The 26,825-nt window shown below is 42.9% G+C and overlaps 1 protein-coding gene across 1 annotated transcript; it reads left to right on the top strand.

Annotated features, from left to right (window-relative positions):
* Positions 1-4,871: 4,871 nt before the first annotated feature.
* On the top strand, positions 4,872-21,212 carry OTOL1 (otolin 1). The gene is made up of 5 exons (XM_038744730.1): positions 4,872-5,235; positions 6,311-6,432; positions 11,755-11,761; positions 18,884-18,952; positions 20,323-21,212. The coding sequence occupies exons 1-5, from the start codon at positions 4,872-4,874 to the stop codon at positions 21,210-21,212; spliced, it is 1,452 nt and encodes a 483-aa protein (XP_038600658.1).
* The last annotated feature ends 5,613 nt before the right edge of the window (positions 21,213-26,825 follow it).

The raw sequence follows: 26,825 nt of genomic DNA, 5'->3' as shown, positions 1-26,825 counted from the left end.
CACTTTACTTCTCTGTACCTCAGTTCTGTCATCTGTAAAATGGGGATTAAGATTGGGAGCCCTATGTGGGACAGGGACTGTTTCCAATCTGATTAGCTTGTATCTACCCCAGTGCTTAGAAATATCATTTTTTTTAGTATTATTATTAAGAGAGTACAACAGAGTTAGTAGACATGATCCCTGCCATCAAGGGACTCACCAGAAAACTGCATTTTACTTCTCTCATACCATGACTTCTAAAAAATCAATGAGCACAGAACTGGAAGTCAGGAGGCCTGCCTGATTTAATAATGATGACATTTGTTAAGCGCTTACTATGTGCAAAGCACTGTTCTAAGCACTGGGAGAGGATACAATGTGATCAGGTTGTTCTACGTGGGGCGCACGGTCTTAATCCCCATTTTACAGATGAGATAACTGAGGCACAGAGAAGCTAAGTGACTTGCCCAAGATCACACGGCTGACAATCGGCAGAGCAGGGATTTGAACCCACGACCTCTGACTCCCAAGCCCGTGCTTTTTCCACTGAGCCACGCTGCTTCTCTTTAAGGTTCTAATCTCAGCTTCACCATTTACCCGCTACATGACCTAAAGCAAGTAATATGACTTCTCTGTTTATCAATTTCCTCACCTGTAAAATGGGGATTAAATCCTACTGCCTCCTACTTAGAGTACGAGCCATATTTGGGACAGGGACTATGTCTGATCTGATTATGGACTCCAGAACTTAGCACAGTGCTCGGTACATAGCAAGTCATGAGCAAATGCCAGCTAAAGTAAAGGGATGTTGAACTCTTTCTTCCAACTGGCCTAGTGAAGGAGAACAATTTTTTACTGGGCCAGAAACAGGTTACTGAGAAGAGGCTAGCAGAAGCCTAAGTGAAGTACCTGGTGCTCAATTCTCATGGGCATTTGCATTTCCTCAGATTTCACTGCCATTCAGCTCACTTTCCCAAAAAGTCACTAATCTGCTTCATTTCCCTTCTTAGAGCAATGCCCTCTTGTTTACTAGGAGCAAAATAATGGGCAAATGAAGTTAAACAGAACCCTGTCTGGATGAAAATAAGACCAGATTTTCCAAGGTGCCAGTGAGGCAGGAAAGTGACTGATATAAGGAACAGTCATAAGGGAGGAAGCAATAACAAACACTGATTCACTTTATCTTATGGCATTTAATTTTACAAGGACGTAGGTTTAAGGGGCCAATTAATATAATCCGAGCCAAGAAAATCAAGATATTTGGTAAGTGTATAATGACCATTTTCTAGGTATTTTTTTTCTACAGCCAAAAGGTCTTCAAGCATTCTTTAGTGATGGGGGAAAATTAAACATCAAAGCCATCCTTTGGAAGTGTTTGATACTGTTGGTTCAATTTTATATCTGCTTTTGCTCGAATACCTTAATTCTTGTATTTTCCAGGGCCAAAAGCAAATAGGTGATGCAGCAGGTATATAATAATGAGGAGAGGGGAGTTCAAATCTGTTATCTTTGTTCATTGTATATGATGTAATGAAATGTAGATTCAGTAGAGATACAGGAAGCCACTTGCCTTTATATGATGGCAGTATTTTGCTGTGCAGTCAATTCCTTAATCCAAAAGAGTGATTAACAAATACCGCAATTACTATTAATTATTTTTAATATTTTATCAGGATAATAATCTGATAATGGAAGGAGTTGATTTGAATGTACTGTGCTTGTAACCATTTATAAATAATCCAGAATGATGATTTACACTTTAAAAATAAAATTCTTATGATTATTTAGTGCACCATTTACTTTTAAGTCTAATAGTGATTTTCTTGGCATTGTCCTTTGTTCAGGATTTATAATTCTTAAAATTCACCACTTGTTCAAAACTGACTGGTGGATTCTTAATGTGAGTGGTTTTTTTCCATATATTCCAGTCTAACATAACACATGAGTTATGTTCTGGATAAAGCCTACTTTAAGGAAAATTGGACATGTAGTATGTCTGCTTTTACTGTTGCCTTGCACACGTGCATGATGATTTCTGCTGATGTCTCATCGCACTCTACCCAGACAGACACAAATCGGATAAATAGTTCCTAATTCCCTAAGTGTTTTAGACCAAATGTGTGGTGAAAAACTTCCTGAAGGCAGGTTATTACTGTAGTAAAATTAATTTTGTGACTCTACCGTTCAAAAACCACTTTTTTGGTTAAAGATGGAAATTCTTTGTGAAATGAGTGACAATCAAATAAAATTTCAGGGAGAATGAACTCTGGAAGGTAAATTAGTGGATTATTTACATACTCTCCAGTGCTTAGTGCAATTCTCTGCAGGTAGTAAGTGCTCAGTAAATACAACTGATTGTTGACTGATTACTTACATCCTATGAGAAACCTTTTTTTCTGTAGTTTCAAATCTCCTGACCTTTCTTCATCCCTCAATCAATAGACAAAAATCCCAAACTAATTTAGGTGAACTTCTAAAATATTTTCCTAGGTATAAGCATTTAAGACTAAATACTAGGTCCAACATCACTTAACTGAACAAAAGGAGAAAAGTAAGATTTTTATGATGTCTATTAACGGTTTTCTGAAATTAGTATCAAAGTAGGTGTAATCCTATTTTAATGCCTTATATTTGACAAGAGAAAGCAAATACTAAATGAAAAATATATTTGCGGATGTTTAGTGTTCAATCATTTTACATATTTTCTGTATTCATTCATTCAGTAGTACTTATTGAGAGCTTACTGTGTATAGAGCACTGTAACCTAATTCAACTTGGAAGTTAGAACATTCAAAATCTAAAGGCTTTGCATTAGAAACTTCCAGGTGTTTTAATTGCCATTGGATATAATGGACCTTTGCCTGGCTAACTACTTGAGTTACAGCACTTGTATAAAGCTGTGCATTGGGCTGGGTCTTTGGGGATCTGAAATAGAAAGGTCATCCCGAATGAGGAAATGAATGAATAGTTTTTCATTTGCTATGTTAACCTGTAAGGAGTTTTTCAGAGGCGAACCTCCTTCTGTTTTGCTCTGCTTTACTCTCTACCTTCTCTGAACCTGTTGTTCCTCAGGCACTTTTATCATTCTGAACTTCTTGGCTCCAAACTGCTTCCATTGTGTGAGGAGGCTGATGCGACAACTGTGACAAGAACCTTACACAGGAGGCCCATGTACCACAAAGCTCAGGGCTGAAAAGCACATTTATTTGGTTGTATCACTTGTGTTCACTGTTTTAAGCATCTTTTGAGGTTTGATGTTCAAAATACCATTGTTTCATCTGCTCTGGACTTACCCCTTATAAGGAAGACATGAAGCTGGTCTAATCTGATTCAACATAGAAGAGACTGAATGATTTTCTGGGAGAATGGTTCTTCTTCACTGAATAAGTTACTCCTGCTTAGATCCTTCTTTTCTTCAGTCTTCTCCTGATGTTCTTGGGTTTGGAGTCTGTTTTTTCTCCTTGGCCTGGGTTGGAATATTTCTGAGGATTACTATTACTATATATCAATCAGGCAACTGTTTATTGAGTGCATACTGTATGCAGAGCACTGTTCAAAGTGCTTGGGCAGGTGCAGTATAACAGAGATACACTCCCTCCTCACAACGGACGTACAGTCCAGAGGGGGAGACAGACATTAATATGAATAAATTTATGGATATTAAGCTCATGGGCAGGAACCATGTCTGCTAATTCTGTTTATTGTACTCTTTCAAGCATTTAGAACAGTGCTCTGTACGTAATAAGTGCTCAATAAATACCACTGATTGATTGATTTATGAGGGAGGAGTGAATAAAGGGTGCAAATCTTAATTCAAACAGGAGGGGCCAGGAGTTTTCAGCCACCTGCCTTAGTCTGCTGGGCATGCAGTAAGCACTTAATAAATACCTTCGATTGGCATGACATGCTGTGAGCTGCAGTGTTTTGTGAAGATAACATTTTCAAAAAGTCATTGCAGTAAACTTCTTTTCTTTAAAATGTGAATGGACTAAACTTTTACTACTTTTGCATAGGAAATTTGAGTAAATGCATTCAAGAAATTCATTCATTTAATTGTATTTACTGAGCGCTTACAGTGTGCAGAGCCCTGTACTATGCAGATGGGAGAGTACAGTACAACAATGAATGCACACATTCTCTTCCCACAATTAAGTTACAGTTTAGAGGTGGGCAGGCAGACATTAATATAAATAAGTAAACTACAGATACATACATAAGTGCTAAGGGGCTGGGAGAGAAGATGAGTAAAGGGAGCAAATCAGGGCAATGCAGAAGAGAGTGGGAAAAGAGGAAAGGGAGCCTTAGGGAAAGCCTCTAGGAAGAGATGTGCCTTCAATAAGGCTTTGAAGAAGGGGAGAGTCATTGTCTGTCAGATTTGAGGAGGGAGGGTGTTACAGGCCAGTGGCAGGATGTGGTCGAGGGGTCAGCAGTGAGACAGTAGAGATTAAGGTACAGTGAGAAGGTGAGCATTAGAGGAGTGAAGTGTGCAGCTGAGGGGGCAAGGTGGTGGAATACTTTAATGGTGAGGAGTTTTCGTTTGATGTGGAGGTGGATGAGAAACCACTGGAGCTTTTTGAGGAGAGGCAGGGGTGACATGTCCTGAATGTTTTTATAGAAAATGATCTGGGCAGCAAAGTGAAGTATGGAATGGAGTGGGGAAAGACAGGAGATAAGGAGGTCAGCAGGAGGCTGATGCGATAATCCAGGTGGAATAGGATGAGTGATTGTATTAATGCGGTAGCAGTTTGGATGGAGAGGAAAGGGCAGATTTTAGCAATGTTGTGAAGGTGGGAGTGACAGGATTTAGTGATGGATTGAACATGTAGAACTGCTATGATGATGGAGACAGAGGCATAGATGTGATCTAATCATTTTTCTTTGTAGGTTTCAATATGTGGATGTTTTCTTGCCACAGAGCCACCTTTATTATTTTGACCGTGGTTGGTTTACACATAGAAGGAAAGACCACTCTACCTACCAAATTTACTAAGAAATTTCTATTCAAGGAAATCCCAAATGGGTTTGGGATTTCCACGAACCCGCCCCCTGAAGAAGAAATCCAGTACGTGGATATGACGGAAACAGGAGACATGACCGCAGTACCCTCTACAGTAAACCCTGCCTTCCAAACAGCCACCACTCTCTTCCCTTTGGAAAATTTCACTCTTGACTCAGCTGACTTCTTCTTCAATTGCTGTGACTGCTGCACACCCGTTGTCGGGCGAAAAGGAGAAGCAGGGGTCCGTGGATTACCAGGTATTTTTACATGTTTTGAAAAAACTTACTGCTCATTAGAACCTGGGCAGAATTCTATGCATGACTTTGAGTTGGGAGAATCAGTGATATTATCATTAGCATTACTAATAATAATACTTGCTTACTATGTGCCAAGCAGTATACTAAGCACTGGAGTAGATACAATATAGTGAGAAGCAACATGGCTTAGTGGATAGAGCACAGATCTGGGAGTCAGAAGGATCTGGGTTTGAATCCCAGTTCTACTACATGTCTGCTGTGTGACCCTGGGCAAGTCATTTCAGTTTTCTGCGCCTCAGTTACTTCGTCTGTAAAATGGGGCTAAGAGTGTGAATCCCATGAGGGACAGGGACTGTGTCCAACCTGTTTAACTTGTATCTACTTCGGTGCTTAGAACAGTGCTTCAAACAGTAAGCACTTAATAAATACCATTATCATTATTATCATTATTAATATAATCATTTTGAACACAGTCCCTGTCCCACATGGGGTTCACAGACTAAATAATTTGGACTATAATTTATTGGACATTTACTATGTGCGGAGTACACAGTACAATAGATAGTCCTGTTCCCTGTCCCCAAGGAGTTTACCATCTAGCGGGTGACACAGACATTAAAATAAACTACAGGAAGGGAAGGAACTGAATGTAAGGCTAGATACACACATGCTGTGGTGTCAGGGTGGGGTAAGTACTTAAGTGCTTTGGAGTGTGGATATAGGTGTATAGGTGATGCCATAGGAAGGGAAGATAAGTTTGTACATTTTTACCAGATCAACTGAATTAATCATTACTTTAGTACAGTGTCTGAATTCAGAAAGTAGTTTTCTCCAAAATATAGTGAAGGAAACGTTTATCATTTCTTGCTTTGGGATTAAATAACATGAATAATTTTACATTTTAAAAAGCCTAGAAGTACTGATGCTGCTGAAATGTTGAAGAAGCAGAATTTGTGTCATCTACAGCAAAGGCTGAAGCCACAAAGCAGAGGTTATTTACAACACTCATTGTGTAAGAGAATGCCAGTTGTGCTTTAGATTGGCATGCATTTTAGTAATTACATACTTTTTGCAGCCTATCCTAGGCAAAACAGGAGAAAACATTTGAAGTGGTTTGTAAATATGGGATTGCAAAAATATAATGGAATGAAAAATGCAATGTCACTTTTGCTTTTTTGTGTTCAAGTCCTTCGTTCTGTAAGGATTTTTCTAACCTCGATCTGTGTTTGTAGACAACTTGCAACTGGGTGGCCTGGTATGAGCAGGGATTGTTTCTCTCTATTGGTGAATTGTACTTTCCAAGCACTCAGTACAGTGCTCTGAGCACAGTAAGTGCTCAATAAATATGATTGAATGAATGAAAGGGAAAATAAGTTTGGGGAGTCGAGGGAAGTTAAGGCTTCCTGGAAGAGACGTAGTTTTTAATAGGGTTTTGAAGATGGGAAGAGTGGTGGTCTGTCATATGTGAAGGCGGGAGGGAGTTCCAGGTAAAATGGAGGATATAAACAAGAGATTGTCAGCTAGTGAGAGATGAGAGAAGCACAGTAAGAACGATGACATTAGAGAATATGCAGTAGTTGGGAGATCTGGGGTTTTATATCATCATGAAAAATGGCTTTGGCCCAAGACTGAAGTAAATTAATCATCTGGGGTCAATTGAAAGCACAATCTTTAAACCTGGTCCTATATTTATAAGCCTACTGATCTGCACTGCTATGACAAGTATTATTTTGGCTGACCATATTCTTTTTGTCAAAAACTGGGACACTGGGACAACCTCCCAAGTTCATGTGTCTTTCCCTTCTTCCTCAGTGAGCAGATTGCCATAGGACCAAAACTGAGCAGGCACTGAGGACACTCATATACAGATGTAGAAGCCAACACATTCAAAGTGAGCAAGCCCTGTTGAGGTTTGGTCCAGGTAAGGTTGATCAGTTTAACCAGGGCATCTCCAAGTACAAGACAGCTACCAAAACCCAGGACAGGCCCAGCAATCAAATTAGTCCCATGACATTAACAATGTGAGAAATGCCAGCAAAGTTTTGCAGCTGGAAATACGTCTGTGGGTGTTGTCAATATAAAATTTGAACTTAGCTAGGAATCAGGAGTGGGAGAGTTAGCGAAAATAGAGGAGAGAAGGCTTATGATCTAATGGACCGAGCACAGGCCCGGGAGTCAAAGGACCCTGGTTCTAATCCCAGCTCCACCTATTTCCTGCCGTGTAACCTTGGGCAAGTTACTTAGCTTCTCTGAACCTCAATTTCCTCATATGTAAAATGGAGATTCAATACCTGTTCACTTTCCTTTGTTAGACTGTGACCCCTATGTAGGACAGGGACTGTGTCTGATCTGATTATCTTTTACCTACCCACCCCACAGTTAATATAGTGTTTATCACATTGTAAAAACTTAAGAACTTAGAGAAGCAATGTGGTCTAGTGGAAAGATCATAGGCCTGTTAGTCAGTGGACCTGAGTTCTAATACTGGCTCCATCGCTTCTCTGCTGTGTGACCTTGGGCAAGTCACTTAACTTCTCTTTGGCTCAGTAACCTCATCTGAAAAATAGGGATTAGTACTGTGAGTCCCATGTGGAACCCCCTACATAAAAAGAGGCTTAACTAATACCATAAATAAAATAACAACCATTAGCATTATTATTATTATTATGAATAAAATGAGAAAATTATTCTGAGAAGGAGTCTCACTTCTTATACTAGTCAAAGGCGAAGGCAACCCTATCTTTGCTCCATGATTTTCTTATGTTGTAGCAGTAGCTTTACTGGTATTTACTGAGCATCTTTTTATTATTATTTTTATTTTATTTTATTTATTTTTATTTTATTTATTTTATTTTGTTAGTATGTTTGGTTTTGTTCTCTGTCTTCCCCTTTTAGACTGTGAGCCCACTGTTGGGTAGGGACTGTCTCTATATGTTGCCAATTTGTACTTCCCAAGCACTTAGTACAGTGCTCTGCACATAGTAAGCACTCAATAAATACGATTGATGATGATGATGAGTATCTAATGAGTTTACCATACTGTGCATTTGGGAAGGTTCAACAGAAGAGTGAGATATGTTCACTATCCATATGAACTTACATTCTAATGAGGGAAGCAGACGTGAAAATGTTTACCAACAGTGAAATCAGAATAAACTGGTTGTTCATTTAAAATGTATGCATACATATTCAAGAGCTGAGGATGAGAATAAATAATAACAATAATGATAATGATAATGATAGATATAGAAGTGAAGGCACAGCCGTTGCATTGAAACCCTCATTTCAGATAGCTTTCGTAGCACATGTAATGATGTAATTCTTTATTCATTCCAGCATACACATATGCCTTCCTTACAGTAGTTATTTACCAGAAGATTTAGCTAGCCTAAGTGAAATTCTGATTTAAAATACGTCCTTCTCCGTATTTAGACGGGCAAGTTCAAGTTTCCATAGATGCCAAGTCATTATTTTGAAATTTGCTGTTTACTCCTCATTAGAAGTTTAAAGGCAGCCCAAAGCTTTTTTGTTATAGTATTTGTTAAGTGTTTATTATGTGCCAGGCACTATACTAAGCCCTGGGGTGGAGACAAGCTAATCAGATTGGACACAGTCCATGTCCCACGTGGGGCTCATGGTCTTAATCCACATTTTACAGATGAGGTAACTGAGGCACAGAGAAGTTCAATGACTTTCCCAAAGTCACACAGCAGACAAGTGGTGGAGCTGGGATTAGAACCCAGGTCCTTCGGACTCTCAAGCCCATGCTGTAAACACTAGGCCAGGCTGCTTCTCCATTCTCTCTCTAAAACTGTTATGAATTTTTCACAGCCAAGTCCAATTAACAGTCACTTCTTAGGACTACTTTGTAGTTGACATAGCGACTTCTTCTGAAGAACTCGATCACTGTCATTAATTCCAATGGCAAGCCTGATTGCACTCAATTTACATATTTGTGAAAGCATAGGCCTATTAATCAGGCAAAAACCTTATCAGTGGGACTTTACAATCATCGTAAGCATATTGTCATGATAGTGTTAAAATTCCCTTAGCAGAAAATTGAAAGCCAAGGTTCTCATTTTTACCCTTTACTCTGGGGGGCGGGAAATCTTAGAATCAGTGGCATTTATTGAGTGCTTATTATGAGCAAAGCACTATTTAAGCACTGGAAATAAGGCTTTTAACAAATTCAATGCTTAAAATGGTAGTGTGATTATAAATACTGGATAAATATAGCAAATTTTCTTTTATCTACATTAATTTATCGCATTCCTTGGTTCCTGAGAAATTGGTTAGGCCCTGGGTTCTCCTGTATCTGCTTTATGCCAACAAAGGCTTTTCCAGTTTGTGGGACCCAGTTTTTAATGCTGTGCTCCCAGTAGAGCTTTTGGTTGCCTTTCTTCCCAAGAGCTTAATCCTTTTCTCTTCATGTTCTTTTCTTTTTCTAATGCTTTTTCTTTCACCTAATGCTGGTAAAAAGGCACTCATGTCCTTTCTAACCATGCCTTGCCTAGTTTTTTATGGTGTTTGTTAAATGCTGACTGTGTGTCAGACATTGGGGTATATACAAGGTAGTCAGATTGGACACAGTCCAATCATTCAGTCAATTGTATTTAGTGAGGGCTTACTGTTTGCAGAACACTGTACTAAACACTAGGGAGAGTACAACATAACACTATAACAGACACATTCCCTGCCCACAACGAGCTTACAGTCTAGAGGTGGTAGAGGCTTATTGGGGGAGGGCACATTTGAGGTGAGGGGAATTGGGGAAACAGTTTTTAAAATTTGTGGTGTGGAGGCAGGGGATGAATGAGGCAGAAGGAGAAGGAGTTTAAAGAGTTAGGCAAGTGGATGGAGGGGCTGTCTAGTCACCAGGTGAAGCCATCGAGGGTCAACACATTCATTTTATTTCCATCTATCAGTCAATCAACCAATCATATCTATTGAGTACTTACTATGTGCAGAGAATTTTACTAAGCACTTGGGAGAGTGCAACGGAATTGGTACACACTTTTCCTGCCCACAAGGAAGTTACAGTCTGGGGGGAGACAGACAGTAATATAAATAAATAAATTTCAGGTATGTGCATAAGTACATTTGTTCTGTCGACTTGACACCTGTCCACATGCTTTGTTTTGTTGTCTGTCTCCCCCTTCTAGACTGTGAGCCCGTTGTTGGGTAGGGACCGTCTCTATATGTTGCCAACTTGTACTTCCCAAGCGCTTAGTACAGTGCTCTGCACACAGTAAGCGCTCAATAAATATGATTGAATGAATGAATACTGTGAAGCTGAAGGTGACGTGAATAAAGGGTACAAATCTAAGTGAAAGGCTGAAACAGAAGGGAGAGGGAATAGGGAAAATGAAGGCTTAGTTCAGAAGGCTTCTTGAAGGAGATGTGATTTTAATAATTGATTGGCAGATCATCTTTACTTCAGACAACTTCTGCCTTTCCTCTGGTGTCATTTTAATTTCTATTTATCAATAAAGCAAGGGTGTTTACTGAGCTCCTACTGTGTGCAGAGCATTTACATATGGAGTGCTGTAATAAAGCTGGGTAAAGAGATTGGCTTTATAATTGGTCCTGAAAATAAGCAAGCTTTTGGAACTATGGTGGTGTGCATCCAGAGGTAGAATCTTTACTTGAGAAATCTTGATCTCGTCACCACCTCCATCTGGAATGAAAATTTAGTGCCAGTCAGTGAGTAGATCGAGATTGATCTCAATGTTTGTTGAGTTCTGTTTCCCATGGTGAAATTATTTCTATATGTGTACCTATCTGTAATTTATTTATTTATATTGATATTTGCATCACCTTCTAGACTGTAAGCTCACTATGGACAGGGAATGTGAATGTGTCTGGGTATTTTTCTGTTGTATTCTCCCAAGCACTTCAATACAGTACTTGGAACACAGTAAGTGCTCAATAAATACAGCTGAATGAATGAACATATCTACCAACTCTAGTATACTGTAGTCATTCATTCATTCATTCATTCATTTAATCATATTTATTGAGCACTTTGTGTGCAGAGCACTGTACTAAGCACTTGGGAAGTACAATTTGGCAACATATAGAGACGGTCCCTCCCCAACAGCAGGCTCACAGTCTAGAAGGGGGAGACAGACAACAAAACAAAACATATTAGCAAAGTAAAATAAATAGAATAAATATGTACAAATAAAATAAATAGAGTAATAAATATGTACAAACATATATACATATATACGGGTGCTGTGGGGAGAGGAAGGAGGCAAGGCGGGGGGGATGGGGAGGGGGAGGGGGGGAAAGGAAGGAGGGGGCTTAGTCTGGGAAGGCCTCCTGGAGGAGGTGAGCTCTCAATAGGGCTTTGAAGGGAGAAAGAGAGCTAGCTTGGTGGATGTATGGAGGGAGGGCATTCCAGGCCAGGGGGAGGACGTGGGCTGGGGGTCGATGGCGGGAAAGGCGAGAGCAAGGCACAGTGAAGAGATTAGCGGCAGAGGAGCGGAGGGTGTGGGCTGGGCTGTAGAAGGAGAGAAGGGAGGTGAGGTAGGAGGGGGTGAGATGATGGAGAGCCTTGAAGCCAAGGGTGAGGAGTTTTTGCCTGATGTGTAGGTTGATTGGAATCCATTGGAGATTTTTGAGGAGGGGAGTAACATGCCCAGAACATTTCTGCACAAAGACGATCCAGGCAGCGGTGTGAAGTATGGATTGAAGTGGGGAGAGACAGGAGGATGGGAGATCAGAGAGGAGGCTGATGCAGTAGTCAGCCAAGCCCTTAATATAGTGCTCTGCACACAGTAAGCACTCAGTAAATGATTGGTTCATTCATTCATTCATTCATTCCATCGTATTTATTGAGTGCTTACTGTGTGCAGAGCACTGTACTAAGTGCTTGGGAAGTACAAGTTGGCAACAAATAGAGACGGTCCCTACCCAACAACGGGCTCACAGTCTAGAAGGGGGAGACAGACAACAAGACAGAACATGTGGACAGGTGTCAAGTAATCAGAATAAATAGAAATAAAGCTAGATGCACATCATTATCACAAAATAAATAGAATAGTAAATATGTACAAGCAAAACAAATACAGTAATAAATCTGTACAAACATATATACAGGTACTGTGGGGAGGGGAAGGAGGTGGGGCGGAGAGGATGGGGAGGAGGAGAGGAAAAAGGGGGCTCAGTCTGGGAAGGCCTCCTGGAGGAGGTGAGCTCTCAGTAGGGCCTTGAAGGGAGGAAGAGAGCTAGCTTGGCGGATGGGCAGAGGGAGGGCATTCCAGGCCCTTGGGATGATGTGGGCCAGTGGTCGACGGTGGGACAGGCGAGAACGAGGTACGGTGAGGAGATTAGCAGCAGAGGAGCGGAGGGTGCAGGGTGGGCTGTAGAAGGAGAGAAGGGAGGTGAGGTAGGAGGGGGCGAGGTAATGGACAGCCTTGAAGCCCAGGGTGAGGAGTTTCTGCCTGATGCTCAGATTGATTCGTAGCCACTGGAGATTTTTGAGGAGGGGAGTGATATGCCCAGAGCGTTTCTGGACAAAGATAATCCGGGCAGCAGCATGAAGTATGGATTGAAGTGGGGAGAGACACGAGGATGGGAGATCAGAGAGAAGGCTGATGCAGTAGTCCAGACGGTATAGGATGAGAGCTTGAATGAGAAGGGTAGTGGTATGGATGGAGAGGAAAGGGCGGATCTTGGCAATGTTGCGGAGCTGAGACCGGCAGGTTTTGGTGACAGCTTGGATGTGAGGGGTGAATGAGAGAGCATAGTTGAGGATGACACCACGTTTGCGGGCTTGTGAGACGGGAAGGATGGTAGTGCCGTCAACAATGATGGGAAAGTCAAGGAGAGGGCAGGGTTTGGGAGGGAAGACAAGGAGTTCAGTCTTGGACATGTTGAGTTTTAGGTGGTGGGCAGACATCCAGATGGAGATGTCCTGAAGGCAGGAGGAGATGTGAGCCTGGAGAGAGGGGGAGAGAGCAGGGGCAGAGATGTAGATCTGGGTGTCATCAGCGCAGAGATGATAGTTGAAGCCGTGGGAGCGAATGAGGTCACCAAGGGAGTGCGTGTAGATCGAGAACAGAAGGGGACCAAGCACTGAACCTTGGGGAACCCCCACAGTAAGAGGATGGGAGGGGGAAGAGGAGCCTGCAAAAGAGACTGAGAATGAACGACCAGAGAGATAAGAGGAGAACCAGGAGAGGACGGAGTCTGTGAAGCCAAGGTCGGATAGCGTGTTGAGGAGAAGGGGGTGGTCCACAGTGTCAAAGGCAGCTGAGAGGTCGAGAAGGATTAGGACAGAGTATGAGCTGTTGGATTTGGCAAGCAGGAGGTCATTGGTGACCTTTGAGAGGGCAGTTTCCATGGAATGTAGGGGATGGAAGCCAGACTGGAGGGGATAGAGGAGAGAGTTGTTGTTGAGGAATTCTAGGCAGCGAGTGTAGACAACTCGTTCAAGGAGTTTGGAAAGAAATGGTAGGAGGGATATGGGGCGATAACTAGAAGGTGAGGTGGGATCAAGAGAGGGTTTTTTTAGGATGGGAGAGACATGGGCATGTTTGAAGGCAGAGGGGAAGGAATCAGTGGAGAGTGAGCAGTTGAAGATGGAAGTTAAGGAGGGGAGAAGGGATGGAGCGAGAGATTTCATGAGATGAGAGGGAATGGGGTCAGAAGCACAGGTGGCCGGAGTAGCACTTGAGAGGAGGGAGGAGAGCTCCTCTGAGGATACTGCTGGGAAGGATGGGAGAGTAGCAGAGAGTGTTGAGAGTCGGGGGATTGGAGAAGGGGGGGAAGTGACTTTGGGGAGGTCGGACCTGATGGATTTAATTTTGTTAATGAAGTAGGAGGCCAGATTGTTGGGGGTGAGGGAAGGAGGAGGGGGAGGAACCGGGGGCCTGAGAAGGAAGTTGAATGTACAGAAGAGCTGGCAGGGGTGATGGGCATGGGTGTCAATAAGGGAGGAGATATAGTTTTGTCTGGCAGAAGAGAGGGCTGAGTTAAGGCAAGAAAGGATAAACTTGAAGTGAACGAGGTTGGCATGGTGTTTAGACTTTCAACAGCAGCGTTCGGCAGCTCGAGCATAAGTGTGAAGGAGGAGGACAGTGGCAGTAATCCAGGGCTGTGGGTTAGTGGTACGAGAGCGGTGAAGGGAAAGGGGAGCGAGTGAGTCTAGCTGAGTAGAAAGGGTAGAGTTGAGAGCAGTAATCTGATCATCAAGACTGGGTAGAGAGGAGAGGGCGGCGAGGTGGGGTGTGAGGCGCTCCGAAAGATGGGTGGGGTCCAGAGAGCGGAGATCTCTGTGAGGGAGTAATACGGATTTACAGGGGAAAGGAGTGTGAGTGAGGAGGCAGGTGAGAAGATTATGATCAGAGAGAGGGATTACAGAGTTGGTGAGGGTGGACACAGTGCAGCGATAGGAGATGATGAGGTCAAGGGTATGACCAAGTTGGTGAGTGGGCGAGGTGGGGTGGAGGAAGAGGTTGGCAGCGTCAAGGAGGGATAGAAGGCGGGTGGCAGAGGAGTCGTCAGGGATATCCATGTGGATATTGAAGTCTCCGAGGATCAGAGTGGGCATGGAGAAGGAGAGAAGGAAGGTGAGGATGGGGTCAAAGTCGTTAAAGTGGTGTACTGGGAAGCAGCAGCATGGGAGAGAGTTGAGGATGGAGACTCAAGTTTACTGTGTAGAAGGAGGCAGTGGTAAATCACTTCCATGTTTTTACCAAGAAAACTCTAGGGGTAGACTACCAGAACGATTGCAGTTGGAGGTAATCTGTCCTCGGAGTCGCTATGGGTCGGCGATGACTCGACAGCATAAGACAAGACAAGTGCATTATACAGTGCTCTGCAATCAATCAATCAATCGTATTTATTGAGCACTTACTGTGTGCAGAGCACTGTACTAAGCGCTTGGGAAGTACAAATTGGCAACATATAGAGACAGTCCCTACCCAACAGTGGGCTCACAGTCTAAAAGGGGGAAGATAGAAAGTGCTCAATAACTATTGATTGTACTGGATTCTTTGATAAACAAATGGACATCTGTTGTTCATCCAACTTCTTTACATACACTGTGTTGTCCGGGTGATTGCACCACTATCCTTTTTCTCTGATTTCTGAGCTTTAGGTTCTCATTGATCTTACATTTCGTAATACAGAAAAAAACTTTTCCAGTTAAGACTGAAAGGGGTAACAGATGAGCGGTGGAATGAAAAATCATTCCAACATAGAAAAATGTTGGTATTTTTGAAGTGTTATAAATAAAAAATTTAGACTAAATCGTTTCAAATTCCAAATTCAGGTTGCTCCAATTTTGGGGGTTTTAACATATCTGTAAAATGTCCCAGTACTTCTCTTAATATTAATTGCCCATGGATGGTTTGGATTCCAAGATCTGATTCCAAACTAATATATCGAAGTAATTTTCTGAAACAGCTACTCCTCTCGTTTCTACAGTCTTTTTTGGATTAAGTTGTGGATAAGCTCTGATTTTTCAGGGTCTACCACATGTTGTGAGATGTCATCACATCACACTAACTGTGATGTCACAGGTAGCAGCAGCAGGGAGAGAGAGAAAAAGAGAGAGAGATACAGAGAGAGAGAGAGAGAGAGAGAGAGAGAGAGAGAGAGAGATTTTTAAGAGGTAGGTTCTGCCACTGAGTAGGAAAACCCAAATTTCTGAAGCTGGCCGGGGGTGGGGGTCCAAGGAAGTCTGGCAATGTACTCCATACTCCAGTCCCTCAGGCTGGAGAGAAATAATATAATAATAATAATAATTATGGTATTTGTAAATGCTTACTATGTGTCAAGCACTGTTCTAAGCATCGGAGTAGACTCAAGGTAACCAGATTGTCCCCTGTGAGGCTCACAGTCTTAATCCCTATTTTACAGATGAGGTAACTGAGGCACAGAGAAGTTAAGCAACTTGCCCAAAGTCACACAGCTGACAAGTGCTGGGGCCATGATTAGACCCCATGACCTCTGGCTCTCAAGCCCAGGCTCTTTCCACTGAGGCACACTGCTTCTCCAACAGCCATACTGTGGGCTTTGTTGTCTCTTTTCCCCAAAATATCATTCCCTTCTCTTTCTTCCATCACAGCTTCCTTCTTCCTGAGCTCCGGGCTATCATCACTCTACCTGTCCTTCCCTGCCTCTGTGGGTTGCTACATTTGCCAATCCCATTCTGGGAGTCTACCCAGCAACAGGTTTGGCTATAATGGAGAGGAGGGAGCTCTGCCTAGGAAGTGGGACTGTTTTGGGGGGAATTGTACTCCAGCAGACTGCACCCCATCTTCAGCCTCCCAGCACTAAGTACATATCCATAAATTATTTATATTAATGTCTGTCTCCCCCTTTAGATTGTAAAAGACTGCTATAGACTGTAGACTGCTCACTGTCAATGGCTTCTTCCCCTCTGCCTTCAAACATGCCCACGTCTCCCCCATCCTAAAAAACCCTCCCTTGGCCCCACAGCCCCCTGCGGTTATTGCCCCATCTCCCTCGTACTCTCCCATCTCCCTCATACTCTTTCTTTCCAAACTCCTGGAGCGAGTCATCTGCACTCACTGCCTCAAATTCCTTTCCTCCAACTCCCTCTTGGGCCCCCTACAATCTGGCTTTTCTGGCTTCCATCCCCTTCACTCCACTGAAACCACCCTCTCAAAGGTCAACAATGACCTCCTTCTTGCAAAATCCTATGACTCCTCCTCCATCCTAATCCTCCTCGACCTCTCAGCTGCCTTTGATACTATCGACCATCCCCTTCTCCTCAACACATTATCCAACCTTGGCTTCACTGACTCCTTCCTCTCCTGGTTCTTCTCTTATCTCTCTAACCGTTCATTCTCAGTCTCCTTTGTGGGGTCCTCCTCCCCATCCCATCCCCTAACTGTCGGGTTTCCTCAAGAGTCAGTTCTTGGTGCCTTTCTATTCTCCATATATACTCACTCCCTTGGTGAACTCATTCGATCCCACGGCTTCAACTATCATCTCTCCGTGGATTTACCAAAATCTATATCTCCTCCCCTGTTCTCTCCCTCCCTCCAGGCTCACATCTCCTGCCTTCAGGACATCTCCACTTGGATGTCCTCCCGCCACCCAAAACTCAACATGTTCAGGAGAGAGCTCCTTATCTTCCCTCCCAAAACTTGTCCTCTCCCTGAATTTCCCATCACTGTGGATGGCACTACCATCCTTCCCATCTCACAAGCCTGCAACCTTGGTGTCATCCTTGACTTCACTCTCTCATTCACCCCACAGATTCAATCAGTCACCAGAACCTGCCAGTCTCACCTTCACAACACCGCCAAGATCCGCCCTTTCCTCTCCTTGCAATCACTCAACCTATCCTGACTGGATTATTGCATCTGTCTCCCCCCTTCTAGACTTAAACTCGTTGTGAGCAGGGATTGTCTCTCTCTATTGTTGAAATGTACTTTCCAAGCGCTTAGTACAGTGCTCTGCACACAATAAGTGCTCAATAAATATGATTGAATGAATGAATGAATGAATAAAATCATTGTGGGTACAGAATGAGTATACCAACTCTGTTGTGTTGTACTCTTCCATGTGCTTAGTACAGTTCCCTGCACATTATAAGCGATCAATAAATACCACTGATTGACTGACTTGAAGGTAGCTTTTGGTGTTGGTGGGAGTTGCAGCACCAATCAGTCAATCAATCAATCATATTTATTGAGTGCCTATTGCATGCACAGCACTCTACTAAATAAGTGGGAGAGTACAATATAACAGAGTTGGTAGACTTGTTCCCTGCCCTCAATGAACTTACAGTCTAGAAGAGGAGACAGACATTAATATAAATAAATTAAATTATGGATATGTGCGTAAGTGCTATTGGGCTGAGGGAGGGGTGAATAAAGGGTGAAAATCCTAGTGCAAAGGGGACAAAAAGGGGGAATTAGTCAGGGAAGACCTCTTTGAGGAGATATACTTTTAATAAGGCTTTGTAGGAGGAGAGAGTGATCATCTTCAGATACAAAGAGGGAGGGGGTTTCAAACCAGAGACAGGATATGGGCAAGAGGTTGGTGGCGAGACAGAGTGGATCGAGGTACAGTGAGTAGGTTGGCATAAGCAGAGTGAAGTGGACAGGCTGGATTGTATTAGGAAATCAGGGAGATAAGGTAGGGAGTGGGGCAAGGTGATCCAGTGGCACCAAAGCCACTTACAATGGCTCAGGGGGTCACATTATGGAATATTTCCTTCCCCCCTGCCCTGGAATAGCCTGGACCTCTAGCCTTCAGCCCTTTGAGGCACTGTATTAAACTGGCTCTCACTGCTGCGGCAGTGAACGATGAAGAAAGGATCATCTTTAACTTATTTACCCTGTTATTCCAGGTGTTCTCAGCACAGCATACCCTTTCTAGCTTCCTTTCCTTCTGGTCCCACTCCCCACTCGGACATTCTGTAGGAAAGAATTTTACTAAAACTGCCTATTCCCTCTTTGTAATAGCAAGTTGAACTGTGTATATGATGGGCAGTTGGATTGGTTCTGAATTTGTTAAAACCTTTTCCTTGGATCATCTTTCCTCAGGACTGTTATGACTAAGAACAAATCAGAGGGGAACATAAGTATATGTTTTGGATAGGAATTATATCAAAACAGTGTTGTCAGCAAAACATATTAATAGACATTCTTTCTAGGAGATAAAGGAGAACATAGTGATCAAGGAAAAAATGGAATTCCAGGGTATCCTGGGAAACCTGGGGAACAAGGTAGGTAGGATCAAATCTAATTATATTGTCAAAGTATTTGAGGCTCTCCTAGTCTTTTAACTCTTCTAAGCACTTAGTAAGTGCTCTGCACACAGTAGATGCTCAATAAATACTATCGTCTTGCCTAATTGACATTCTAATATATGCACAATGCTAATTCAGAAGTCCCTAACTTTATCCTTGTGTGTCTTACCCAATTTTGGCTTCATAATTATTATTATTAAATTCTGGGGCTTCTTTATTAAGTAAAATTGAATGAACCTTTCACTGACCTTCCTCAGATGCATCCTCCAAGTAAACTGAGGAATCTTTGATGTTATGTTTTATATTGACAGGAATGATTTCTGTTAAAAAATTCAAATAGGGACCACAGTTCTCACCTTGTGTAATGGGGAAACAAGGGCTAGTAACTCTCCAGGGGTTATCACCCATGCACTTATGAATGAGCAACCCATTCTGTCCCCTGCACAAGGGCCCTGGGTCACCTCTGTGGGTCGAGCTTCCACTAAACTGCTCATAGCACCATCTAGTATTTAGTATTTAGCACCATCTAGTATTTGTCAGTGTATCCTTAACCAACTCAGCAAATAGCTCTTCTCCACCATTGTCATGTCTCACAGTGAAGTGGGACTCTAGGAGTGTGGGAGGTCCTTGTTCAAGCCACTTACATTTTCTGGGCCTCAATTTCCTCATCTGCACAATGGGGATTCAATACCAGTTCTCCCTCTTACTTAGACCGTGAGCCCTGTGTGAGACAGGGACTTGTGCCTGACCTGATTATCTTTTCATTCATTCATTCATATTTATTGAGCACTTATGGTGTGAAATGCACTGTACTAAGCGCTTGGAGAAGTTGCAGGCAAAGTGGCTACCGTACCTTGAATATACTCCTTTCATCTAGGCTGTAGTCTGCTGCTTTGTCCTTCTGCATGTAATTAATGCATTTTCCAGGGCCGTTTGCAAGGGTGCATGTATGTGTGGAGAGTGGGAGAAGTGGAGGAGGGTGAATTCCTGAACCCCATGGCAGTTAGGATACCCTTGGAATCCCAGAAGTTCTCTGAGTTGTAAGATCAAGCAGTGGTGTTTATTGAGCATTTACAATGTGCAGAGCACTGCACTAAATGCTTATAAAGAAATGTGTCTGCCAGCACCGACTGCCCTTCTCTGGCTAGCTTAGGGTGGTGGGTTAAGTACTGCTACCACCCAGTATGCCAGTTTTTCTTCCACAGATGTTCCATGATGATGATTGATTTCAGTTACTGTTGTTCAGAGAGTAAACCTCTCCTTGGACTAAGTTACTTCTGCTACTTGTGGAGGGAGGGCACTGTTTTTATTTGGGCCTTAAATATTTGTTTTTGTTTCTGTTTTAGGAGATGAAGGCTCTAAAAGAGGTAAAGGAAACTCTGGTCCAACTGGAATCAAAGGGCAGAAAGGCACCAAAGGGGAGACCTGTGACAATGGTACTAAAGGAGATAAAGGAGACACTGGGGATGTGGGGATGTCAGGAAAAGTGGGAGAAATGGGAGAAAAGGGAGAGGTAGGGGATAAAGGTTACTGTGGTGACTCAGGAGAGAGAGGTGGGAAAGGAGAAAAACGTGAAGTGGGAATGAGAGGAGAAAAAAGCAGCAAAGGCGACACTGGAGTTCAAGGCATCGGTGGTTTTGATGGCCAGTGTGGGGCAAAGGGCGATCCAGGGGTCAGAGGGGAAAAGGGAGACTTGGGGCCTCCTGGCCCTATGGGACCTTCTGGCCCCAAGGGGAGTTTGGGAAGCAAAGGAGCCCGAGGGGCTGTTGGGAGAAAAGGCTCTCGAGGACCCAGAGGGTCCAAAGGCAACAGCTCGAGGGTCACCAGACCTGCCTTTAGTGCCGGCTTGTCGAAGCCCTTCCCTCCACCCAACAGCCCTATTAAATTTGAAAAGATTCTCTTCAATGAGCAGGAAGACTACAATCCCATCACCAGGAAGTTCAACTGTAGCATCCCTGGAACTTACATCTTCGCTTACCACATGACAGTGAGAGGCCGGCCTGCCCACATCAGTCTCGTGGCCCAGAAGAAGAAGCTGGCCCGGACTCGGGAAACGCTCTCCGGCCAGGAGCTGGACCAGGCTTCCTTTCTGACCATTCTGAAACTGAATGTTGGGGACCAGGTCTGGCTGGAAGTGGGGCGAGACTGGAATGGGCTGTATGTCAGCACTGAGGATAACAGTGTATTTACTGGCTTCCTTTTATATCCCGAGGAGACTTTGGAGGCCTCACAATGAGCCTGGAGCCTCTATGAGGGCCTAGTTTTTGCTTTAGAAGAGTACCTTAGAATCACGGTATTTTTTCCGAAGGCAGTATTTATGAGCTAATTTGTAATGAGTGTAGATTTTTGTAATTCTTCTTTGCCTCCCTGGGAACCTCCCTAAATGCTTACCATTCTCTTCCATGTAAATGAGCATGGTAAGAGCTCGTGTTGGGGAGAATGAGCCTTAAATAAATTTCCATTCCTAGTGCTGGCTATTATGATTAAACCTACATAGGGAAATGTACTGTCAAATTAGTTTAATTATGAAAGTGGTCACTAGCTAAAATTGCAAAGGCTAGCTCAAACATCTTTGAAATTTTTTTATCAAAGACTAATGGATTTGTAAGTGCTTGCTCATCAACTCTGTTTTGCATTAGGTTCTGCGTTTGGTGAAGTGCGCAATAAAGGTTGACATACATATTGCTCAATCACCGTAGAATCTAGCCCATTTGTCAAATTGTTTCACTTAGAAGAACCGAGTGTCCTTGAACAAAATAAAGTCATTTTCTCAGCTGAAGACTTTTTTGTTTTCTTCCTCACAGTGGAAAAATTATTTTTGGCTCTGCTGTGACATCCTGCAGAATCAATGACTGCAGTGTTTAAAGGTAACAATGCTAGGCAGGTGGAGGTTTGGGGATTTGAATGGGGATTATCAAAAGCAATTATTAATATTTCTCTACATCCATGTATACATTTTATCCAAAGAGCATTGATTTCCCCCTCTAGACTGTGAGCTCCTGTGGGCAGGAGATGTGTCTACCAACTCTGTTGTACTCTTACAAGCACTTACTATAGTGTTCTGTACTCAGTAAGCAGGCAATAAGCACTATTAATCAATCAAATCCAAACAGAATTTTGGGTAATGGTGGGCAGAGAAATACGATACATTTTTTAAAAATTCCTTAACCAACTCAGCAAATAGCTCTTCTCCACCATTGTCATGTCTCACAGTGAAGTGGGACGCTAGAAGTGTGGGAGGTCCTTGTTCAAGCCACTTACATTTTCTGGGCCTCAATTTCCTCATCTGCACAATGGGGATTCAATACCAGTTTTCTCCCTCTTACTTAGACTGTGAGCCCTGTGTGAGACAGAGACTTGTGCCTGACCTGATTATCTTTTCATTAATTCATTCATATTTATTGAGCACTTACTGTGTGAAGAGCACTGTACTAAGCGCTTGGAGAGTACAATATAACAATAAACAGTCAAATTACCTGCCCACAGCAAGCTTACAGTCTAAGTTATCTTGTATCTAACCCATTCCTTTTCATTTAATGGTATTTAATACATGCTTACTATGTATCCAACACTATTCTAAGTGCTGGAATAAGTACATGTTAATTAGATCAGAAACAGTGTCTGTCGTGCATGGGGCTCACAGTCTAAGTTTACTTAGTATTGTGGAAGAAAAACTTCACAGACTCTGCATTGTGTTCAGAAAAAGGTATGTCAGAGACATCCAGCACTAGTAGGGAGAGACGTTGACAGGCAGAGATTCCCCTGCTAGTCAAGGCCAGCTCAACTTCAAGCAATACAGAGATTCTTTATATATCATTAGTGCAGCATTCATAATGATCAGAACAATAGAATAGGAGAAATACTTTAGGATAGAAAGCAGTGAGTTCCTTGGGTGTTTTCTCTGTAGACCTGGACCTCCTTTGATAAGGTGATAAGTAGGACCAGGGGCTTGATTGCTTCAAAAACATGGTTTTACCATGTTGTAATGTGCTTGACTGAGATCAAGCTTGGCTACTCCATTTGAGTCAATCATGAAACCAAGTTATTGAGTCAATCGATGGCTAAGTTATTTGAGTCATTCAAATGACTGGGTTTGGCTTTTAGCAAATCAACTAACCAGGGAGCTTGGTTTAATCAAATCACTGGTCTTGACTTGATTGAATCAAGTAACCAAGCCTGGAATCAATCAACTCATCAGGCACACCCAAAGTGGTCAAGTGGGCCAAGGAAGAGGGAAATTTTGACACCTGTCTACATGTTTTGCTTTGTTGTCTGTCTCCCCCTTCAAGACTGTGAGCCCATTGTTGGGTAGGGACCATCTCTATATGTTGCCGACTTGTACTTCCCAAGCGCTTAGTACAGTGCTCTGCACACAGTAAGCGCTCAATAAATACGATTGAATGAATGAATGAATGAATGAAAGGTCAGAGAGAAAGATGGACAGATGCAGGACCTTTACTATTGTGCTTCCACAGTATACAGTGCTTGGTTCAGACTAAGCACTTAACAAATACCCCAGTGCGATTTTTAAAATGTTAGATGGCCCTGTTGACTGGCTTATATGAACCTGGAAATCTCCTGAACATTGGGCTGAACATTTAACATGTTGATTATGTCACACTACACTTATGGCCACACAGGTAATGGGGTAGAGGGTGTAATACACGATTATTGAGCCAGATCACTACACCACTCTTGGCAGTAGTCACCTACTAGGTCTACATCACTTGAATTGTTCATTCATTCATTCAATCATATTTATTGAGCGCTTATTGTGTGCAGAGCACTGTACCAAGTGCTTGGGAAGTACAAGTTGGCAACATATAGAGACGGTCCCTACCCAACAGCGGGCTCACAGTCTAGAAGGGGGAGACAGACAACAAAACAAAACATATTAACAAAATAAAATAAATAGAATAAATATGTACAAGTAAAATAGAGTAATAAATATGTACAAACATATATACATATATACAGGTGCTGTTTGGAGGGGAAGGAGGTAAGGCAGGGGGGATGGGGAGGGGGAGGAGGGGAAGAGGAAGGAGAGGGCTCAGTCTGGGAAGGCCTCCTGGAGGAGGTGAGCTCTCAGTAGGGCTTTGAAGGGAGGAAGAGAGCTAGCTTGGCGGATGTGCAGAGGGAGGGCATTCCAGGCCAGGTGGAGGACGTGGGCCGGGGGTCGACGGCGGGACAGGTGAGAACGAGGCACAGCGAGAAGATTAGCGGCAGAGGAGCGGAGGGTGCTGGCTGGGCTGTAGAAGGAGAGAAGGGAGGTGAGATAGGAGGGGGCGGGGTGATGGACAGCCTTGAAGCCGACAGTGAGGTGTTTTTACCTGATGCATAGGTTGATTGGTAGCCACTGGAGATTTTCGAGGAGATTTTTGTTCAGTGGGTTGCCAGTTTGTTCTCTGATCTTTCTGTTTTCTGCAATGACGGCATAGCAGTTTTGGGGAGAAGTGACAAGAAAATTAAGCTTTGTGACTTTCTCTATGTGCCCTTTCTCATGTCAACAATGACACTGTTGGAAGATGGTAGGATCCTTAGTTGCTTGTATCCACCTCAGTACTTAGTATAGTGCCTGGCACATAGTAAGTGCTTAACAATTACTGTAATTATTATAATTATTATTAGAGTTGATGTGAATCTTTTCATTATGTTAGCTATTGTTCCTTTTTCTTTTTTGCTTTTCCCCTGCTTATCACCAGAAAATGGAAAATAATTCCCTTTACCTCCACCCCTCAACATTTGTGAAGTATCTTACTCAGTTATGATAATTGTGGTATTTGTTAGGCAGTGTGAGAAGCAGTGTGGCTTAGTGGCAAAAGCCCGGGCTTGGGAGTCAGAGGTCATTGGTTCAAATCCTGCCTCTGCCAATTGTCAGCTGTGTGACTTTGGGCAAGTCATTTCACTTCTCTGTGCCTCAGCTCCCTCATCTGTAAAATGGGGATTAAGATTGTGAGCCCCCCGTGGGACAACCTGATCACCTTATAACCTCCCCAGTGCTTAGAACAGTGCTTGGCACATAGTAGGAGCTTAACAAATTCCATCATAATCATTATAAAGCACTTACTATATGCTGGGTACTGTACTAAACAGTGGGGTGAATTCAAGTAAATTGGGTTGGACACAGTCCTTGTCCCTCATGGGGCTTGCAGCCTTAATCCCCATTTTACAAATGAGATAACTGAGGCACACAGAAGTCGGGTGACTTGCCCAGAGTCACACAGCAGCCAAGTTATGAAGCTGATATTAAAGCCCAGGTCCATCTGTTTCCCAGGCCTTTGCTCTATCCCCTTGGCCATACTGCTTCTTTAATTAACACAGTGGCTTCCACTACTGTTGAGGGTTCAGTCATCTGACTTCAGACTATACCCATTCTCCTTACTTGCTTTCTCACAATGCAAGTCACTGAGCATAGGGGAACTGAGTGAGTGAGTGCGGATGGCTCAGTGGAACCAACACCATTACTGCAAAAAAAATTCAACAGCCTTTCCCTTCTTAGCCAATGAGGTCTGAGCGGTGCTTTCCTTAAGTGGAAAGAGGCCAGAGACTGTGCTTAATTATTTTCACTGACCAAGTGGTTAAGAAATTCTCTCTCAAAGACTCGCATTCATGGATGCAGTCTCACCATCGACTGCATCACCTTTGAACCATGGGACAATTGTTCAGGCAAGTAGTTGGACAAGTGTTTTTGCAATTAATCAATCAGTGGTACTTACTGAGTGCTTACTCTGTCCCTGTTATAAGCACCTGTGAGAGCGTAATAGAATAAGTAGATACAATCCCCCCTTTTACTGATCTTACAATCTTTTGGGGGAGACAGACACTAAAATAAATTACAGATAAAGGGAAGGAACTGAGTATAATGATGTGGACAAAAGTGTTCTGGGGAGTCAGGAGAGCATGGCCTAATCCCAGCACTGCCTCTTGTATGCTATGTGACCTTGGGCAAGTCACTTAACTTCCCTGGGACTCAGCTTCCTTTATCTGTAAAATGGAGATTAAATCATATTTAGATGTGAGCCCCACGTGGACAGGAATTGTGTCCAACCTGATCAGCTTGTATCTACCTCAGGATTTAGTACAGTGCTTGGGACACAGGAAGTGCTTAAAAAGTCCCAGCATTAACATTTAGGAGTAGCTAAGTGCTTAAGGGTTAAGAACTCAAGTGCATAGATAATAATAATAATAATGGTGGCATTTGTTAAGTGCTTACTATGTGCCAAGCCCTGTTCTAAACGCTGGGGAAGACACAAGGTAATGAGGTTGTCCCATGAAGGGCTCACAGTCTTAATCCCCATTTTACAAATGAGGCAAGTGAGGCACAGAGAAATTAAGTGACTTGCCCAAAGTCACACAGCTGACAAGTGGCAGAGCCAGGATTAGAACCCATGACCTCTAACTCCCAAGCCCAAGCTCTTTCCACTAATCCACGCTGCTTCTCACACATGTCTCATAAATGACACAGTAGGGAGGGAAATAGGGCATGGAAATGAGAGATTAGTCAGAGAAAGCTTCCTAGAGGAGATGTGACTTCTTTTCTACTGAATACTTAAAATCAAACCTCTGGGCTTTAAGAAGGGAATATGCAACCCCTAAAGGGAGACTGAATCTGAGTTTGGCTTCAAACCACTATGCTTATAATTAATCTTTGTTTTTGTTGAAACCTCTTCATTTTCACTCCAACAGGGCTTGGGTCCAGACCCTGCATCTTTATCTGTCTCTTAAACTATATACTTGCCAGTTGAACATGTTCTTCCTGATACCCCTGGGAGAGGGGATGAATAAGGGACCTATTAGACTGACTTTTTTTGCTGTGCTCCAACGTACTGACATTGACAAACATTGTCTC

The sequence above is a fragment of the Tachyglossus aculeatus genome, chromosome 1 (genome assembly GCF_015852505.1).
Source record: "Tachyglossus aculeatus isolate mTacAcu1 chromosome 1, mTacAcu1.pri, whole genome shotgun sequence".
Taxonomy (NCBI): Eukaryota; Metazoa; Chordata; class Mammalia; order Monotremata; family Tachyglossidae; genus Tachyglossus; species Tachyglossus aculeatus.
Note: the sequence above shows the minus strand (reverse complement) of the source record. Positions and strands in the feature narration are given on the sequence as shown.

Bases quoted from the DNA above. Each gene is read 5' to 3' on its own strand.
- OTOL1 (XM_038744730.1), top strand. From the start codon at position 4,872: ATGTGGATGTTTTCTTGCCACAGAGCCACCTTTATTATTTTGACCGTG. The intron at 5,236-6,310 runs GTATTTTTACAT...TACTTTTTGCAG, and splicing joins AGGGGTCCGTGGATTACCAG to CCTATCCTAGGCAAAACAGG. The intron at 18,953-20,322 runs GTAGGTAGGATC...TTTCTGTTTTAG, and splicing joins TGGGAAACCTGGGGAACAAG to GAGATGAAGGCTCTAAAAGA.